This window comes from Oryza glaberrima, chromosome 3 (genome assembly GCF_000147395.1).
Source record: "Oryza glaberrima chromosome 3, OglaRS2, whole genome shotgun sequence".
In the NCBI taxonomy this organism is placed as follows: Eukaryota; Viridiplantae; Streptophyta; class Magnoliopsida; order Poales; family Poaceae; genus Oryza; species Oryza glaberrima.
In genome coordinates, this window is record NC_068328.1 from 33,494,724 (window position 1) to 33,509,900 (window position 15,177).

A 15,177-nucleotide genomic window follows, 5' to 3' on the forward strand; every position below is an offset into this window, starting at 1 on the left:
CCCACCCGTCAGTGACGCGCGTGATGCGCCGGGGGAAATAAGAATGTGTTCTCTGACGCGTACCCCGTATAAATCTCGTTACTCCCACCTCTCTCCTCCTCGTCTTCCTCACTTCCACTTAGATAGATGAATTTATATTTTATTTTTTTACGCGCTAAATCCACCCGCGAAATCTACCCGCGGATGCGAGCGAGCGGGCGCCGCTGAGGTGGTGGTGGTGGTGGAGGTGGCTCCAATGGCGGAATCGTGAGGGGGTTGAGGAAGGAGGAGGGAGGAGGAGGGAGAGAGAAGGGGGGAGCGGAGATGATACGGTACCAGATACGGAACGAGTACGGGCTGTCGGATCCGGAGCTGTACGCGCCGGGGGAGAAGGATGACCCGGAGGCGCTCCTCGAGGGGGTCGCCATGGCGGGGCTCGTCGGCGTGCTCCGCCAGCTCGGGGATCTCGCGGAGTGAGTACCACTGGCTTTGTTCTTTGTTCTTTTTCCTGTGTGGAGAGATGCTAGGGTTCGTGTTAGCGAATGAGCGAGTGAGTGAGTGGCCTCGCTGTGGAGTTTGCAAGTTTCTGGATGTGTTTTGGACTTATGGTACGGTCGATTGAGATGCGGTGTGTCGGTGTTGAATTTTTTTTTGTGTGTGTTCATCTGCTTTTGGGATGTTTCTATGTACTAGATAACTCGATGGTTTTGGAAACACTTTAATTCAACTTTGTTGCGCTCATTTACTCAATTTCATGGCATCAGTTGGTCTTAGAATTTGCTTCACCTGTTGAATTTGTTACAAATTTTGGGGAGACCACGAGGGATGTATTCTGAGTCCAGTTTGAGCATGTAATTGGATTTCCAAATTTGGGTTGAGTCATGACGTTTTTTTTCCTTCGCAAATGGGGGTTGTGAGTTACATTTGCATCCCTTTCGGGCTAGCAAGATGGGCCACTGCAGATATTGCTTTTTTTAGTCTTCATTGCACGCTTTGCGGATTTCAGGATAGTTCCTTCTTTTTCGTAGTGCAATTGATAGCTGTTTTAGTGAGTGAAGAGATTAGACATTAGACTAGAGGGTAAATTGTTGTATTTGGGAATAGAAGAGAAAATTAACACTGCAGCTAATTTCTGTAATTTGGGAAGGGTATTCAACCTTGTTAATTTTGTCTATTGCGGAGTGTTGGAAATGCTGCATAGTTTGGATTTTGTTAGATGAGGGACAAAGACATTTCATTGTGAACTTCATAATAGAGACGAAAGTTCTAGAGAGTCAGATGAGAGCGCCTTTCATATATATTTTCTTTTGAAGGAATAGTTGTAGTGTTTTCAACTCAATTCGGTCAGTATCTAAGTTCAACACTTCGTAAAATTTAAAGCATTTTGTTTTTTTTGAAAAGTTTCTATTATATACCGTGTCATCATTTGGAACTGGTGATTGCAAAACTTTTGCTGGCTTTTGACAGGCTCTTTGTTGGTGAGGTTTGTCTTATAAGCTTTGTTGTATGACATTTTAGTTGTACTGTCTGCAACAAAGATATGCCTGTTGTTGATTATTGATGTTTTCTTACAGATGTAGTAATATTCCTGTTGAAACATCTTGTAACACAGACCATGCCACTATTCCTCTTTTACTTAAGAACTTATGTATTTCCCTCTTGGAAACAAAGGTTTGCAGCTGAAATATTTCACGACCTGCATGAAGATGTGATGGCCACTGCTTCTAGAGGGCATGGTTTAATGCTTCGGTTGCGACAGTTAGAGGCAGAATTTCCTGCAGTTGAGAAGGCCATTATATCCCAGTCTGACCATTCAAATTACCCACATGATGACGGTTAGTTGAAATTTGAAAAAAAACAGAGACTATATGCCTGCCCTGCTTGTTGTTTTCTTTATGGTATGGTTCTTACTTGAAAAATTCTTGGTACATTCTCTTCTAGGTGTTGAGTGGCACACAAATCTTCAGATTGATCAAAATATGATTACTCAAGGAGATATGCCCCGTTTCATTTTGGATTCATATGAAGAATGCCGTGGCCCACCACGTTTATTCACATTGGATAAGTATGGAAATGCTGTTTTTTCATGAGGATTAACCAAATACGTTGTTGGTACTTACACGCTAGGGTTGTTCTTCAGGTTTGATGTTGCTGGTGCTGGGGCCTCCTTGAAACGATACTCAGACCCATCTTTCTTCAAGACAGAACATTCCTCGGACATGATAGAAACGGATGCTGTGATAGAAAAGAAGCCCCGCAAAATTAAGGTAATAATTAATCCTCTATTCTTGCCTGATTATTTTTCACTTTGCCTGGGAGCCTTCAGGAAGTACACCTAATAGATTCGTGTGCATGAAATGAACGCGATGCTAGCTGATGTTGTTTTGTATTAAATGTAATATTTTTGGTAGTCAGCAGTAATAAATATCTTTGCCTGACAGTATTGGTTTTTGCAATGGTAGGACTTACTAAAACGTTCTTTTTGCATGTCAAATAAAAATCGGGTTCAGTTAAATTGCACATGAAAAAATACAGCAGATGGAAAAGAAAAAGGCATGCTGACCTTATTATTTGAAATGTAAATCCAGACCTGATAAATTTTGGAAGGTTGTCCAAGTTAAAATGCCCATTTGTTTAGTTGCTAATATGTTATTATCACAACTTGCGTGAAATATAAGCCTGTCCTGGGAACACCCCTTGACCATTTGTGTTCATTGTTGTTTCTGAATATATATGGATCTTTGTGGTTTTAGTTTTCTTGGATTTACGAACTTATTGATACCTTTCATTTCAGAAAAAAGCTTTGCGTTGGAGGAAAGGAGAAACACTCGAATCATTGCTTATCGCAAACTCTGAGTAAGTCTAGTGCATTTTGATTGGTCATGTACATAATAATCACAAAAATCATGTAGTGATACAATATCGTTTTGTGTAAAAATCGGCAGATCCCACACTACCTCAAAGGATCGATCATCTAGAAAAGTTCCACCAAGGACAACAAAGTTGAAATACAGGTATCCTCGGGAGTCTGATCATAAGAACATTAGCAGAATATGCAGAGAGCATCTGCAAGAAATAATCTCATCACAACAAAAGATCTTCTCCAACTATTCTTCGAGGTACTACCATCCAAAGTTTAGATTAACTGACTCAAGTGAAACGGCATCCTCATTTGGAGAAATAGATAATTTCAGTGCTCGTGCTCAATCTTCTGCTAAACTTGAACTGACTAAGGTTGTTCCAATAAACGAGTTTGATACCAAGGGGATCGCACCTACACACATTAATGGTTCAGATTGCCTGGAGGCCCTGGAGGCAGATGATAGGCAATTACAGGCTACACAGCATGAACCTGACAAAGTGGAAGACGTCTGTAAGAGGTCTCTTGTGGAACAAAATGCCATGCTCTCCAACTCTGATAGGATGCAGTCAGTGCAGGAAGAGAATCTTCTATCAGCTATGGTCCCTGCTGATCAAAATGATGATCGCTGCAGACCTGATGACACTGGTAGTGATCAGGAGAACTTCGTGGATGCTCTTAATAACATGGAATCAGAGGGTGAAGCACATGCTGAGATGAAAATAAAAAAGGACCCTGGTGCCAAGATGGAATTGGATGAATTGAACTTTCACCGCGATGAAGGTGAAAATGAACGGCACACAGAGTTTTCAGAACTAGGTCATGTAATAGACTCATCACCATGGTTGAATGATTCATACAATGGTGGAGAACCAAACCATGCAATATCTTCTAATACAAATTTCAGTGGTGTTGATTGCACCAATGATGAAGAGCCTTCTAATGATGTTGACCTAATGGAAATGGATGTCAGCTCATCATCCAGTGTATTCTCTGACGACAATGATGTTTTTAGGACCAATGGTAATATGAATGGTTTTCAACAATACCAGGAGGCATCTTTGTCCAATGATCATCATGCTGTGATTGCCCATAGTTCTGATAAACAGTCATCCCAGAAATCTAGTGGCTTGGATGGTAATTCTTACATTCTAAGTATCTAGTTTTTTATACAAAAATATGATCCCTCTGTTGGAGGATGATAAAAACATCATTAGTTTTTTTATTTATTGTTCTTATATTTATTTTTACCTACATAGTTATTGTCATGTGATGTCAGGTTCCTCTATCGAAAGCAATGATTTTATTGAAAAACCATTTCACTCATTGGAGGATGATAAAAACTTTGCACCAGATGGTACTTCTGTGATATTGGGCAGACCTAATGATGTATCACAGTGTGAAGAAGAAATTGAAGTTGGAAATGCTGATGATTCATTGCTGCAACCTACCATTTCCAATCAAGAAGTACATAGGTCCAATAACCAACTTGAAGGCGTGGCTATGCACGCAAGCGTTTCATCTGGAAAAGTTGCATCTTTCCCTGATATGGATCCTGGTATGTGCACAAAGGACTTGGAGTTGGACAATGTTGTAGTTCCTAAAGAAACTGTTGCAAATACACCCCCAACAGGTTTAGGTACTGATCATATCCACGAGCATGTGGACGGTAAGCCATTTGTTTGTTTATCTGTCTTCAACATCTTACATTTTATTATATTTAAATGCTTTATTTAGTTGGGATATTTCATTTCATTAAATGAAACCTTATTATTGCAGAGCTTGATTCGGGAGTTGCACCAATCAATTCAAGCATTCAGAGTGATTCGACATATGAATCAGATGATGATGACATGGCTGAAGATTTGAACTCTCTACCAGAAGATGATCTATATAAGTATGACGTAGAGGACCTATATAAGCATGTTTTAGAGGATGATGGAATAATTGCGCTAGGAAAAGGGCCTTGTTCCACTAGGGCCAACACGCATCAAGAGGACCCTATGGAAATCTCTGATGTGCGTGGGGACTTCTCTAATGGTCAAGAGCTCCCAGTACTCACTGAAACTGCATCTCCTCAAGGAGAATTAGTAGGAGGAGGAGAGCTCCCATTACTCACTGAAACTGCATCTCCTCAAGGAGGAGAAGAAGATCTTGCAGATGAGGTGGTTGTGATTTCTTCTCGTGATCTGAATGATGAGAAGAAGCCATCGTTGGCTGAGGTCCCACTAGCTTGCGGTGATGCCTCTCTGCTTGACAGTAGTGCTTCCTGTTTGGAACATGACGAGTCTACTGAAACAGGAGAAATTGCAAAAAGTGATGAAGTTCTGGTCAATGTTGAGGTTGCAGAAGAATCCATCACTGGCAGGTTTACTGATGACATGACACCTTTTCAAGAGGATCTTCCTGATGGTGCCAAATATAGTGAGGATGCAGAATTTTTGGCTAATCCTAGGGTGGACAACTCTAGGCACGATGTGCAATTACAGTCTAGTTCCCCTTGCAGGGAAGAGTTGGAAACAGTGAAAGCTCCATGTGAAAATCTTTGTGCATTAGATGAATCAAGAGAGCATATATTCGAGAAAAGTGTGTTGCAGATAAACAATCTTCCCCAGCATATTGAAACAAAAAATACAGGTGAAGCATGTAGTGACATTGATGATATTCAACATCTTTCAGCATTGCATTGTCCGAAAAATCCTGTTTGTCAAAAGGAATTACCAGACGAGACCAATCTTAGTGCTGACGTTCAGTATCATTGTGATGTGGAGAAGGGTGGTGCAGTAATCTTGAATAGTAAAATGGTGGAAGAACAACCAGAAAATATTGATTTGGTGAGGGAGCCTCGTGCTCAAGATTCTTTTGGTACAAACCCATTCATGGATCCTGGTTACAAAGTGAATCATGCTCTAGCTGATCCGTGTCCTAGCTATCAACCATGTTTCTCTGAGGAAGAACAGGATTTTATTTCAGAACTATTAATCCCTCATGGTAATATGGGAATCGAAGACCTGAATCCGGTTCCGGTTGCTGATTCCCTCTGGGAACCTGCAACTCCACCTGATGAGGTGCCATTGCCATCAGAAGTTATGACTGAGGAGGACTTCAGATCGTTCTGCCATGAGTACCACGAGATGGATCTGACAGCAACGCCTGAAAGTATTGATGATAAACCAGCCTCAGATTCTAATGTCGTCTCAAGTAGTTTGGTGACCAGTGAGTCGGAGTTCCTCTATTGTGTCTCTGCAGTACGGACAGGAGTGGACCAGGAGGAATCCAGGGATGCTCCAGGTGATACATTGATGCACTTTTCTGCCAAAGCGGATCCTGATGACAAGGCAGCAAATTCTGACTTAAAATCCGATGAGCCCTTCATTGATGAGAAAATTCATGAATTAGGTGTCCCTTCTGTTCCAATGGAACTAGAGGTGGAACAACATGCCTTGCATGAGGTTGATTCTCATGGTGATTCCCAGTTGTTGGATAATGACATGATCGATGAAACATGTAGCTCTCCTTCAGGCAACAGTATTGCAGTGAAAGAAAAACAGGAAACCTGTGCCAATCTTGTTTCACGTGCTTTTATTAATGAAAGGACAGATGAACTAGAAGTTCCTGTGAGTAACTCCGTATTGTTGGAACCATCAGAAGAAGTTCATGACTCGGATGAATATAATTACCAAGATGTTCCATGGTCTTCAACTGATGAGGGGAGAGATGAAGTGGATGCCCATCCGTTGAGCAAACAAATTCAAACCCAGGGATCAGAAGCTCTTGTTTTAGGCGAACTTGATTCTCGAGCTGGTCCATCTTGCTCTGTTAATGAGATGGCAGATCATGTAGATGCCCCTCCTTTGAGTACTGTTCTTGAAGCAGAACAGGAACCAGAAGATTGTATATCAGGAGAGCATAATTCTCAAGTCACCAAATCTTCTTTGGTTGATGAGAAGATAGGTGAACTGGATGATGCCTCTCCATTGAGCAATACTCTCCTAGCGGAAATGGAGAGAGAAGTTTGTGTCCCAGGAAAATCTGCTTCTCAAATCGCTTCATGTTCTCCAACACCAAGTAATGAGAAAATAGATGAACTAAATGCCCCTCCGTTGAGCAGTTCTGGTTTAATAGAACTCGAGTCAGAAGACAGTGTCTCTGGTGATCTTGATTCCCAAATCATTCTGTGCTCTTCACCTAATGATAAGACTAATGAACCAGATGGTGCTACATCAACTCATGTTCTTCCAGTGGAGTTAGAGCAGGAAGTGTGTTCATTCCCAGAATTGGATTCTCTAGTTGCTCCATGTTCCTTGAATGATGATAAGGTTTGTGAGCTAGATGAACCTCCATGCAAGCAATTGGAATCAGAGAACGGATCTTATTGCTTGCCTCAAGTTGATTGCCAAATCGAACCATGTTATTCAGAATCAGTTGTACTATCTGAGGCATCGACAATGTCTTCTGCTAATGCCATGCCAAGTACTGAGGAAACATATCGGTTGTCGTCTCCTGATCCACCACCCAACAAACCGTTTTCAAATGTTTCCTATGAAGATCCTCAAAAACCACCACCTCTCCCTCCTCTTCTATGGAGGCTTGGAAAGCCTCGCTTAGGAATTGCAAGTACAAAAGGCCATATGCTTGAGCCTGAAAGAGGGAAAGGTCCTGTTTTGCATACTTCAGATGCAGGGATGGATAATATGCCAGGTTGCCTAAGTGGAATGACTGAATCAATAGAGCCGGTTTCCTCTCAAGAGATCAAAGAGAGGCATCTAGATCCTATATTAGACAATAATGAGCGAGGAGTAGAGTTCAGAAGATTGGCTACACCTCCGACAGCAAATGATGTTGCAGTGACTGAACATGTTCAGTTATTTTCAGATGCTTGTGAGAACATTAAACATCAGGAGCGTGTGTCTTCATCAGAAACAGAGGCTGAGGAACATCAGAATGGCACTGGGATCACAGATGTAATGGATTCACACCCACCAAAACCATTGTTTCTAGTTCCATCAATCAGCCAGCAGGGCCTTCAGGGGTCCGTTTTTCCTTCGGATACTTCAGACCATGGTGAGCATTCTAGTTATACTTCTCGAGCGGTATCAGAGGATGAAAAAACAGTGGATGACCACAATGCTGCATGTGCCATGGACTTGCACATAACAAGCTCTTCAGCATCAAGTCATGTTTCAGAGAATGGGTGTAACCAGCAATCTCATGGTGAATCGCTCCCAGTGACTTCAGTTGATAAAGTGCATACTTCAGATGCATCATGCGAGGACAACAAACTAAAAAACCATTTTATCACAAGCGAGGTGTGTTCAGACGCAACAAATCTTTCTGCATCAGGCTTGCTGACGGAAGAAGAAAATATCCATAATGTGGAGGATCAGTATGAAGGCCCATTACCTAGTGAAGAATCATCAGGATGTCTAGATTACCCACATGATGACCACAATTCGGAGAAAGAAGACATACACCAGCCAGATGGGTATGCAGCAAGCCCTGGCAATAATAACCACTTTGATAGCTCTCATGAAGGTGGCTATTTACATGCCGAGCAGCCACCAGTCATGGGCTGGACTGTGAGACCCCAGATGCTTCATCCAAATTACGGCATCTCAATGGAAGAGAACCAATTTGAACCAAAGGTTGAAGATCATCTACTAATCAAGAAACCAGTTTCAATTAGAAATATCCCAAGGAATCCACTGGTTGATGCTGTTGCTGCCCATGATAGAAGCACGGTAGGTGCCTTCATTGTGAGCGCCTACGTTTCATATGTTCCTGTATTTTCCCCTAACACCACTTGCTCTTTCTTTTTGTAGATGCGGAAGGTTTCAGAACTTGTGGCCCCAACTGATAAGTCAAAACCTAATGAAAGAAACCTGTTGCTAGAGCAGATAAGGAACAAGGTTGGCAATAAAATGCGCTCTCTCTCTGACCATCCTCTCTCCTCTCCACTCTCTAACTTGTTTGCTGTTTGCTCTCATAATCAGACCTTCAACCTGAAGCCGGTGAGTTCAGCTAAGCAGCCAACAATCAGAACCCCTCCTAGAGCCTCAACAAGGAACTTGAAAGTTGCTGCCATAATAGAGAAAGCGAACGCCATACGACAGGTTGTCCATCTCTGCAGTGAAATTCCATAGTTCCCATCTTGATATTGATATCTTCCATTTACTTATCTGTCATGGCTATCTTATGGAGCAGGCGGTTGGAAGCGACGATGAAGACGGAGATAATTGGAGTGAATCGAGTGACACATGAACGCGCACATTTTGCCCCATTTTTGTGGCTGGAAGGTGCCGAAACATCACGAAGCTCCTGCCTTCCTGGACAGGCTGCACAGCCAATCTCATCTTTTGGATAGCGTTGCTAGTCTTGTGTATAGTATATGCCCATACATCTTGTCTTTTTTTGCATTCTTTTAGCCCGCATTTGTATGTATACTTTCCTCTCCCAGCAGCAAAGGCTGCTGATGGTAGTCATGTTCCGAGGACTGTATTATTCAGGCCTATATGTAAATTATCAATCTGTTTGTTTCAGTTAAAGCTGATTTATCTAACATGACATTCATCTTTGTGTTTAGTTGTGATCTATATGTTGTACCCCTCCGTTTTTTAATAGATAACGTCGTTGACTTTTTCTCACATGTTTGACCATTCGTCTTATTCAAAAAATTTACATAATTATAATTTATTTTGTTATGAGTTGTTTTATTACTCATAGTATTTTAAGTGTGATTTATATCGATTTATATCTTATACATTTGCATAAAATTTTTGAATAAGACGAATAGTTAAACATGTGAGAAAAAGTCAACGGCGTCATCTATTAAAAAACGGAGGTAGTATAAATATTGTGCAGTTGCTTACATTTACAGGATACAGTCATACACCCGTTTGTTAACTGATTCAAAAACTGGGTGTATTCAGACGAATTCAGAACCGTGTTTCCCAAACTAGGTTTGAAATGAATCAAGGAACATGGTACAGTGCTGCAATGTGATGTGACACAGGGAATGGCTATGGAGATATACGCAGAAGCTATACAAGAACTTCCATGGCAAGGTTGTAACCGGAGACGAGAGCGGAAAGGCCGGCGGCCAAGAAGGCGAGGAACGCCATGCTGATGGCCGCCGCCGCGGAGTCGGTGAACAGGTTGTCGGCGGCCTGACGCATGTAGTCCGTCACCGGCGCCGCCGCCGACAACGCCGACATCAACAGGTAAGCGACGACCTGACGATGACATGATCCAAGTTGGTGGCGGTGGTTGGATCGGAGCATTGCAAATTCCAAGTAATAAAAAAAAATGAAGCTGTGCACATGTATATGTACGGTACACCTACCTGATCTCCGGCGAAGTCAACGACGGCCGCCGCCTTCCTCCCCGCGATGACGTCCCGTCCCCAGCTGAGCCGGTGAACGTCGCGCGTGACCTGCGCCGTGGTGTACAGCACGGCGATGATCGAGATGCCGAGGCAGTAGCTGCACGGGAAACGATCGATCGGAGGTTAGGTTGAGAAGACGGCGGAGAAACTGTGGAAATTGCAGGCGGAGAGGACGTGTATTCCGGGTAGTTGTCGAAGTCCTGGGCGCCGCCGTGGCCGTGCTTGTTGGACGCCATGACGACGAGGGCGAGGAGGGAGAAGAGCCACGCGACCGCCCGCAGCAGCAGCCGCGCCCGCGCCGCCGCGGGCTCCATCTTCCACCGCTCCACGATCGACCTCGACACCGGCACGCTGCCGTCGGCGGCGGCTGCGGCGCCGGCTGGTCCCGGACCCGACGCGTCATCACGGCCGTCGCCGGTAGGCGGGCCGGACGACGACATCGGCGTCGGCGACGGGCGGATCGTGTTCGTGTGGCGTACGCGTCGTCTTCCTCGGATGGTGACTTGCCGGCCAAAAGCTCGCCTCGTTGGCGGTGGGGACGCTACGGTTTTGAGCTTAGTTGGCTCAGTGGATGCGGAAGCAGTAGCACAGTGAGATAGGTAATGGGCCGCACCTAGGCATGGGCCATGGGCCACACGGTGAATTCAATGGGCCACGTGAGAGCGTAGAAACTGGGTAGATAACCTGTGAGAGTTTTTTTTTTGGAAAAAGTCTAATTTGACTCCCTTAATTGTACGCCGAATCTAACTCATACCCCTTAACCCGAAAACCAGATAGGACGACTCCCCGAACTAATGAAACTAGTGCAATTTGACTCCCTCAGCGGTTTTGGAGGGCGGTTTTGCTAACGTGGCGCTGACGTGGTAGTGTTGACCCGGTCTTCGTCCCACGTGGCGCTGACGTGGCATTAGAATTGAAAAAAAAAATCAGTGGAACCCATCTGTCATTCACACAAAAAATAATGTGAGACCAACTGACATGTGGGGTCCACATGTCATCTTCTCTCATTCCCTCCTTTCTTCTCCCTCTCTCCCCTCTCTCTTTCTCTCCCCCTCTCTTGGTCGGAGTGGCGACGGCGACGGCGGCATGCGGGCGAGGGCCACAGCGGTGTTGACGGTGGCATGCGGGCAAGGACCAGAGCGGTGGTGACAGCGGCATGTGGGTGAGGACCACAGCGGTGGCGACAGCGGCATGTGGGTGAGGACCACAGCGGTGGCGACAGCGGCATGCGGGCGAGGACCAAAGCGGCGGCGGCGGGCAGGAGGCGGGGGATCCAGACGGCGTTGTTGCTGGAACCACGCCCACGACGGCGTCGCCAGACGAGCACGGGGAGCTTGGCCTCGGCAATGGCGGCAAAGTAGTCGAGGCAGAGGAGCGTAAAGACGTTGGGGGAGATGGCGCGGTCATGGGAGGCGGCGTCGGTGGAGCGCAGCGCCGCCGAGCTCATGTGCGCCCTCCGCGCCATTGTGATACTCCTCTACCTCCATCGCCGCTAACCGAAGCGCCGCCGCCTTCCTAGGCTATCGCCGGTTGTGGAGAAGGGAAAGGGGAGAGGCAGCGCCGCCGAGATCTCGCTCACCCTCCGCCGCCGAGCTCGGGAGCGTCCTCCACGCTATCGAGCTACTCCTCTACCTCCGCCATCACCTGCCGAAGCGCCGCCGCTGTCCGAGAAGGGATAGGCAGCGCAGCGGAAGGGGGGAAGCAGACGCGGACGACGATGACGACATGGATATGGCGAGGTGGAGCTGGAGGGGGTGGTGGACGCTCTAGCGCCCGCCTCCCGTACGCCGCCGATCTGTCTCTAGCCCCGCGCGTATGCCGCCGTCGCCACTCCGGCAGTCCGGCCCCCGCTTGCCGCCGCCATCGATCCCCGCGTGCGTCCGGAGTGGGAGGGGGAGAGAAAAGAGAGAAGGGAGAGAGAGAGGGAGGAGGATGAAGGGAAGGAGAAGGATGACATGTGGGCCCCACAATATATTTTGTGTGAATAACAGATGGGTCGCACTGATTTTTTTTTCAATTCTAAAACCATGTCAGCGCCACGTGGGACGAAGTCCGGGTCAACACTGCCACGTCAGCGCCACGTCAGCAAAACCGCCGAGGGAGTCAAATTGCACTGGTTTCATTAGTTCGGGGAGTCGTTCTATCCGGTTTTCTGGTTAAGGGGTATGAATTAGATTCGGCGTACAATTAAGGGAGTCAAATTGGACTTTTTCCTTTTTTTTTTCTCCTTTCCTTTTTTTAGTAGGGTGTTCACTCATAGAATTTTATTATTTTTAAGAACTTTTTTTTTATTAATGGACCCTTTTAAAACTTATTTTAAAAATTTGAACATTTTGATCATGCTAGCTTGCTTGCGCGTGGTAATTTTATCATGCCACGTCAACCAGAGTGATGTAACAATATTGTTTTGTCATGTCCGGAATAGTCAGATCTTGAAAATAATTATTGGAAAGAATTATTTTTAAATTAAAAAAGTTCAAAAAAAAACCCTCACTCATATGGGTTGCAAGTGAATTAATCGAGAGCATCTCAAAAAAGGAGGAGAAAAGACCAGAAAGCACAGAATAGTTCTCTCCTTTGGCACGATTGGCTGCTGCAGCCAGTTCATCATGGTCGTCGGTGACACGCTGCCAGCAACATGCCAAAACCACAAACCCCAAAAAAGAACGGTGCATCGACCTGTTGCTCTCTATACTTGGCCTACTCATCTACTTCCTCCGTTCTATAATGTAAGTTATTTTAGCATTTTCTATATTAATATTGATGTTAATGAATCTAGATACATATATATGTCTAGATTCATTAATATCAATATAAATATGAAAAATGTTAGAATGACTTACATTATAAAATGGAGAAATGTTAGAATGACTTCCATTATGAAATGGAGAAATGGAGAGAATACTTGACTACTTGTGTCACTCTCCGATCTCCACCAATTCGCCGCGCCCACTCGAAAGCGCACGCCGCCGCCGCCGACGACGATCCTCCCAATCACACAACCCGATCACCAACGACAGTCGACAACAAGACCAGAATAATCCGGTGGAAAAAAAAAACACTTTCTTCGCCACCACACACGTTTTTTTGTCGCTGTCAACAGCATCAGCGTCCCCGCCACCTACCGATCATCATCCTCATCCTCGCGCCAAACCAAAACCTACGTGTCACTCGTCGTCAAGCTCTCCACGATTTTGCAACGTTTTTTTGAGCTCAAAAGATTGGTTGATTGATTGCTTTGGTTGTTGGTTGGGTAGAGTCGTCGCCGGAGTTCATGGGGGCTGAGGCGAAGGCGCCGCTGCTGGAGGGGAGGACGGGCGCGACGCCGGCGCAGACGCTGGGCAACATCGTCGTCTCCATCGTCGGCACCGGCGTGCTCGGCCTCCCCTACGCCTTCCGCACCTCCGGCTGGCTCGCCGGAGCTCTCGGCGTCGCCGGCGCCGGCGCCGCCACCTTCTACTGCATGCTCCTCCTTGTCAGTAATTACTCACACACGCGCTTTCCGCTGCTTAATTAAGTCGCTTCTAATCACGCGATTAAGTGTAATTAATTTTGTGTGTGTGTTTTTTTGGTTCGTTTTGTAGCTGGATTGCAGAGACAAGCTACGGGAGCAAGAAGAGGAGGTGGATCACGACGGCAACTACACCTATGGCGACCTCGGCGAGAAATGCTTCGGCGCCATTGGGAGATACTTCACCGAGGTCACCATCATCCTCTCCCAGACCGGCGGCTCCGTCGCCTACCTCGTCTTCATCGGCCAGAACATCTGCTCCGTCTTCCCCACCACCGCCGCCGGCGGCGAGGAGCCGCCGCGTCGCGTGTCGCCGGCAGCCGTCGTCCTCGCCGTGCTCCTGCCGGCCGAGGCGGCGCTCTCCTTCATCCGCTCGCTGTCGTCGCTGGCGCCGTTCAGCATCCTCGCCGACGCGTGCACCGTCCTCGCCGTGGCCACCGTCGTCAGGGAGGACGTCCAGCTCCTCGCCGGCCGCGGCGGGAGCCCATTCCAGGGGCGGAGCGCGCTCGCGGGGCTCTGGGGCGTCCCGTTCGCCTGCGGCGTCGCCGTGTTCTGCTTCGAGGGGTTCTGCCTGACGCTGGCGCTGGAGGCGTCCATGTCCGACCGGAGGAGGTTCCGCCCCGTGCTCCTCCACGCCATCGCCGGCGTCACCGCCGTCTACGTCTGCTTCGGCGTCTGCGGCTACCTCGCCTACGGCGACGTCACCAGAGACATCGTCACTCTCAATCTCCCCAACAACTGGTCCACCGCCGCCGTCAAGGTCACCACCAAATCAAACATAGATTCTTTTAGAGTTCTTTGATCAAGTTGGCCATCAAGCACGATTTGATTATCCGATTCGCAGATCGTGCTGTGCGTCGCGCTGGCACTCACGTTCCCGGTGATGATGCACCCGATCCACGAGATCGTGGAGGCGCGGCTGTTCCCGTCGGCGGGCGGGTGGGCGCGGAAGCGCGCGGCGGTGCAGGCGAGCCGCGTGGCGGTGGTGGGCGCGGTGACGGCGGTGGCGTGCTTCGTGCCGGCGTTCGGGGAGTTCGCGGCGTTCGTGGGGAGCACGGTGTGCGCGCTGCTCTCCTTCGTGCTCCCGGCGCTGTTCCACCTCCGCCTCGTCGGAGCGGCGGCGAGCGCGTGGCGGCGCGCGGTGGACGGCGGCTTCTTGCTCCTTGGGCTGGCCTTCGCGGCCCATGGGCTTTACACGGTTGTATCGGGCCTCTGAACTGGGCCGTAATGGGCTCTCCTCGCCGTCCAATCCCAATCCAGCAGCTTCTCTCTTCCAGTATATATTTTTCCAGACATTTTTCAAGACGTGTATAATGTACTACACTAGATTAGCATACTAGATTTTTTTTTTCTTCCAATAATGTAAAAGCGTTACACTTGCAGCTAATTTTTCATGTAGGAACACAATTTCCTTATATTTTTTACTACTTTTTCAATAGTTCA

General features: G+C 46.9%; 3 protein-coding genes across 3 annotated transcripts; 2 read left to right on the top strand and 1 right to left on the bottom strand.

Annotated features, from left to right (window-relative positions):
• Window positions 1-87: 87 nt before the first annotated feature.
• LOC127768552 (SCAR-like protein 1) lies at window positions 88-9,430 on the top strand. The gene is made up of 11 exons (XM_052294158.1): window positions 88-452; window positions 1,651-1,814; window positions 1,921-2,044; window positions 2,120-2,246; window positions 2,774-2,835; window positions 2,925-3,976; window positions 4,119-4,508; window positions 4,619-8,580; window positions 8,662-8,748; window positions 8,833-8,952; window positions 9,044-9,430. The coding sequence occupies exons 1-11, from the start codon at window positions 304-306 to the stop codon at window positions 9,098-9,100; spliced, it is 6,294 nt and encodes a 2,097-aa protein (XP_052150118.1). The 5' UTR covers window positions 88-303; the 3' UTR covers window positions 9,101-9,430.
• Window positions 9,431-9,557: 127 nt separating this feature from the next.
• LOC127768553 (CASP-like protein 4B3) lies at window positions 9,558-10,743 on the bottom strand. Its single transcript, XM_052294159.1, has 3 exons — window positions 10,398-10,743; window positions 10,182-10,320; window positions 9,558-10,071 (listed from the first exon to the last, which is right to left on the bottom strand). The coding sequence occupies exons 1-3, from the start codon at window positions 10,661-10,663 to the stop codon at window positions 9,880-9,882; spliced, it is 597 nt and encodes a 198-aa protein (XP_052150119.1). The 5' UTR covers window positions 10,664-10,743; the 3' UTR covers window positions 9,558-9,879.
• Window positions 10,744-13,281: 2,538 nt separating this feature from the next.
• Window positions 13,282-15,177, top strand: LOC127765405 (amino acid transporter ANT1-like). The gene is made up of 3 exons (XM_052290305.1): window positions 13,282-13,698; window positions 13,808-14,494; window positions 14,579-15,177. The coding sequence occupies exons 1-3, from the start codon at window positions 13,498-13,500 to the stop codon at window positions 14,948-14,950; spliced, it is 1,260 nt and encodes a 419-aa protein (XP_052146265.1). The 5' UTR covers window positions 13,282-13,497; the 3' UTR covers window positions 14,951-15,177.

What these genes read in the sequence shown, in the direction of transcription:
- LOC127768552 (XM_052294158.1), top strand. Translation starts at nt 304, where the DNA reads ATGATACGGTACCAGATACGGAACGAGTACGGGCTGTCGGATCCGGAG. An exon ending in AAATTACCCACATGATGACG is followed by an intron (nt 1,815 to 1,920) that starts GTTAGTTGAAAT and finishes ATTCTCTTCTAG; the next exon opens with GTGTTGAGTGGCACACAAAT. An exon ending in TATCCACGAGCATGTGGACG is followed by an intron (nt 4,509 to 4,618) that starts GTAAGCCATTTG and finishes TTATTATTGCAG; the next exon opens with AGCTTGATTCGGGAGTTGCA.
- LOC127765405 (XM_052290305.1), top strand. Translation starts at nt 13,498, where the DNA reads ATGGGGGCTGAGGCGAAGGCGCCGCTGCTGGAGGGGAGGACGGGCGCG. An exon ending in TCTACTGCATGCTCCTCCTT is followed by an intron (nt 13,699 to 13,807) that starts GTCAGTAATTAC and finishes TTCGTTTTGTAG; the next exon opens with CTGGATTGCAGAGACAAGCT. An exon ending in GGTCCACCGCCGCCGTCAAG is followed by an intron (nt 14,495 to 14,578) that starts GTCACCACCAAA and finishes TCCGATTCGCAG; the next exon opens with ATCGTGCTGTGCGTCGCGCT.
- LOC127768553 (XM_052294159.1), bottom strand. Translation starts at nt 10,663, where the DNA reads ATGTCGTCGTCCGGCCCGCCTACCGGCGACGGCCGTGATGACGCGTCG. An exon ending in GACAACTACCCGGAATACAC is followed by an intron (nt 10,321 to 10,397) that starts GTCCTCTCCGCC and finishes TTTCCCGTGCAG; the next exon opens with CTACTGCCTCGGCATCTCGA. An exon ending in TTGACTTCGCCGGAGATCAG is followed by an intron (nt 10,072 to 10,181) that starts GTAGGTGTACCG and finishes TGTCATCGTCAG; the next exon opens with GTCGTCGCTTACCTGTTGAT.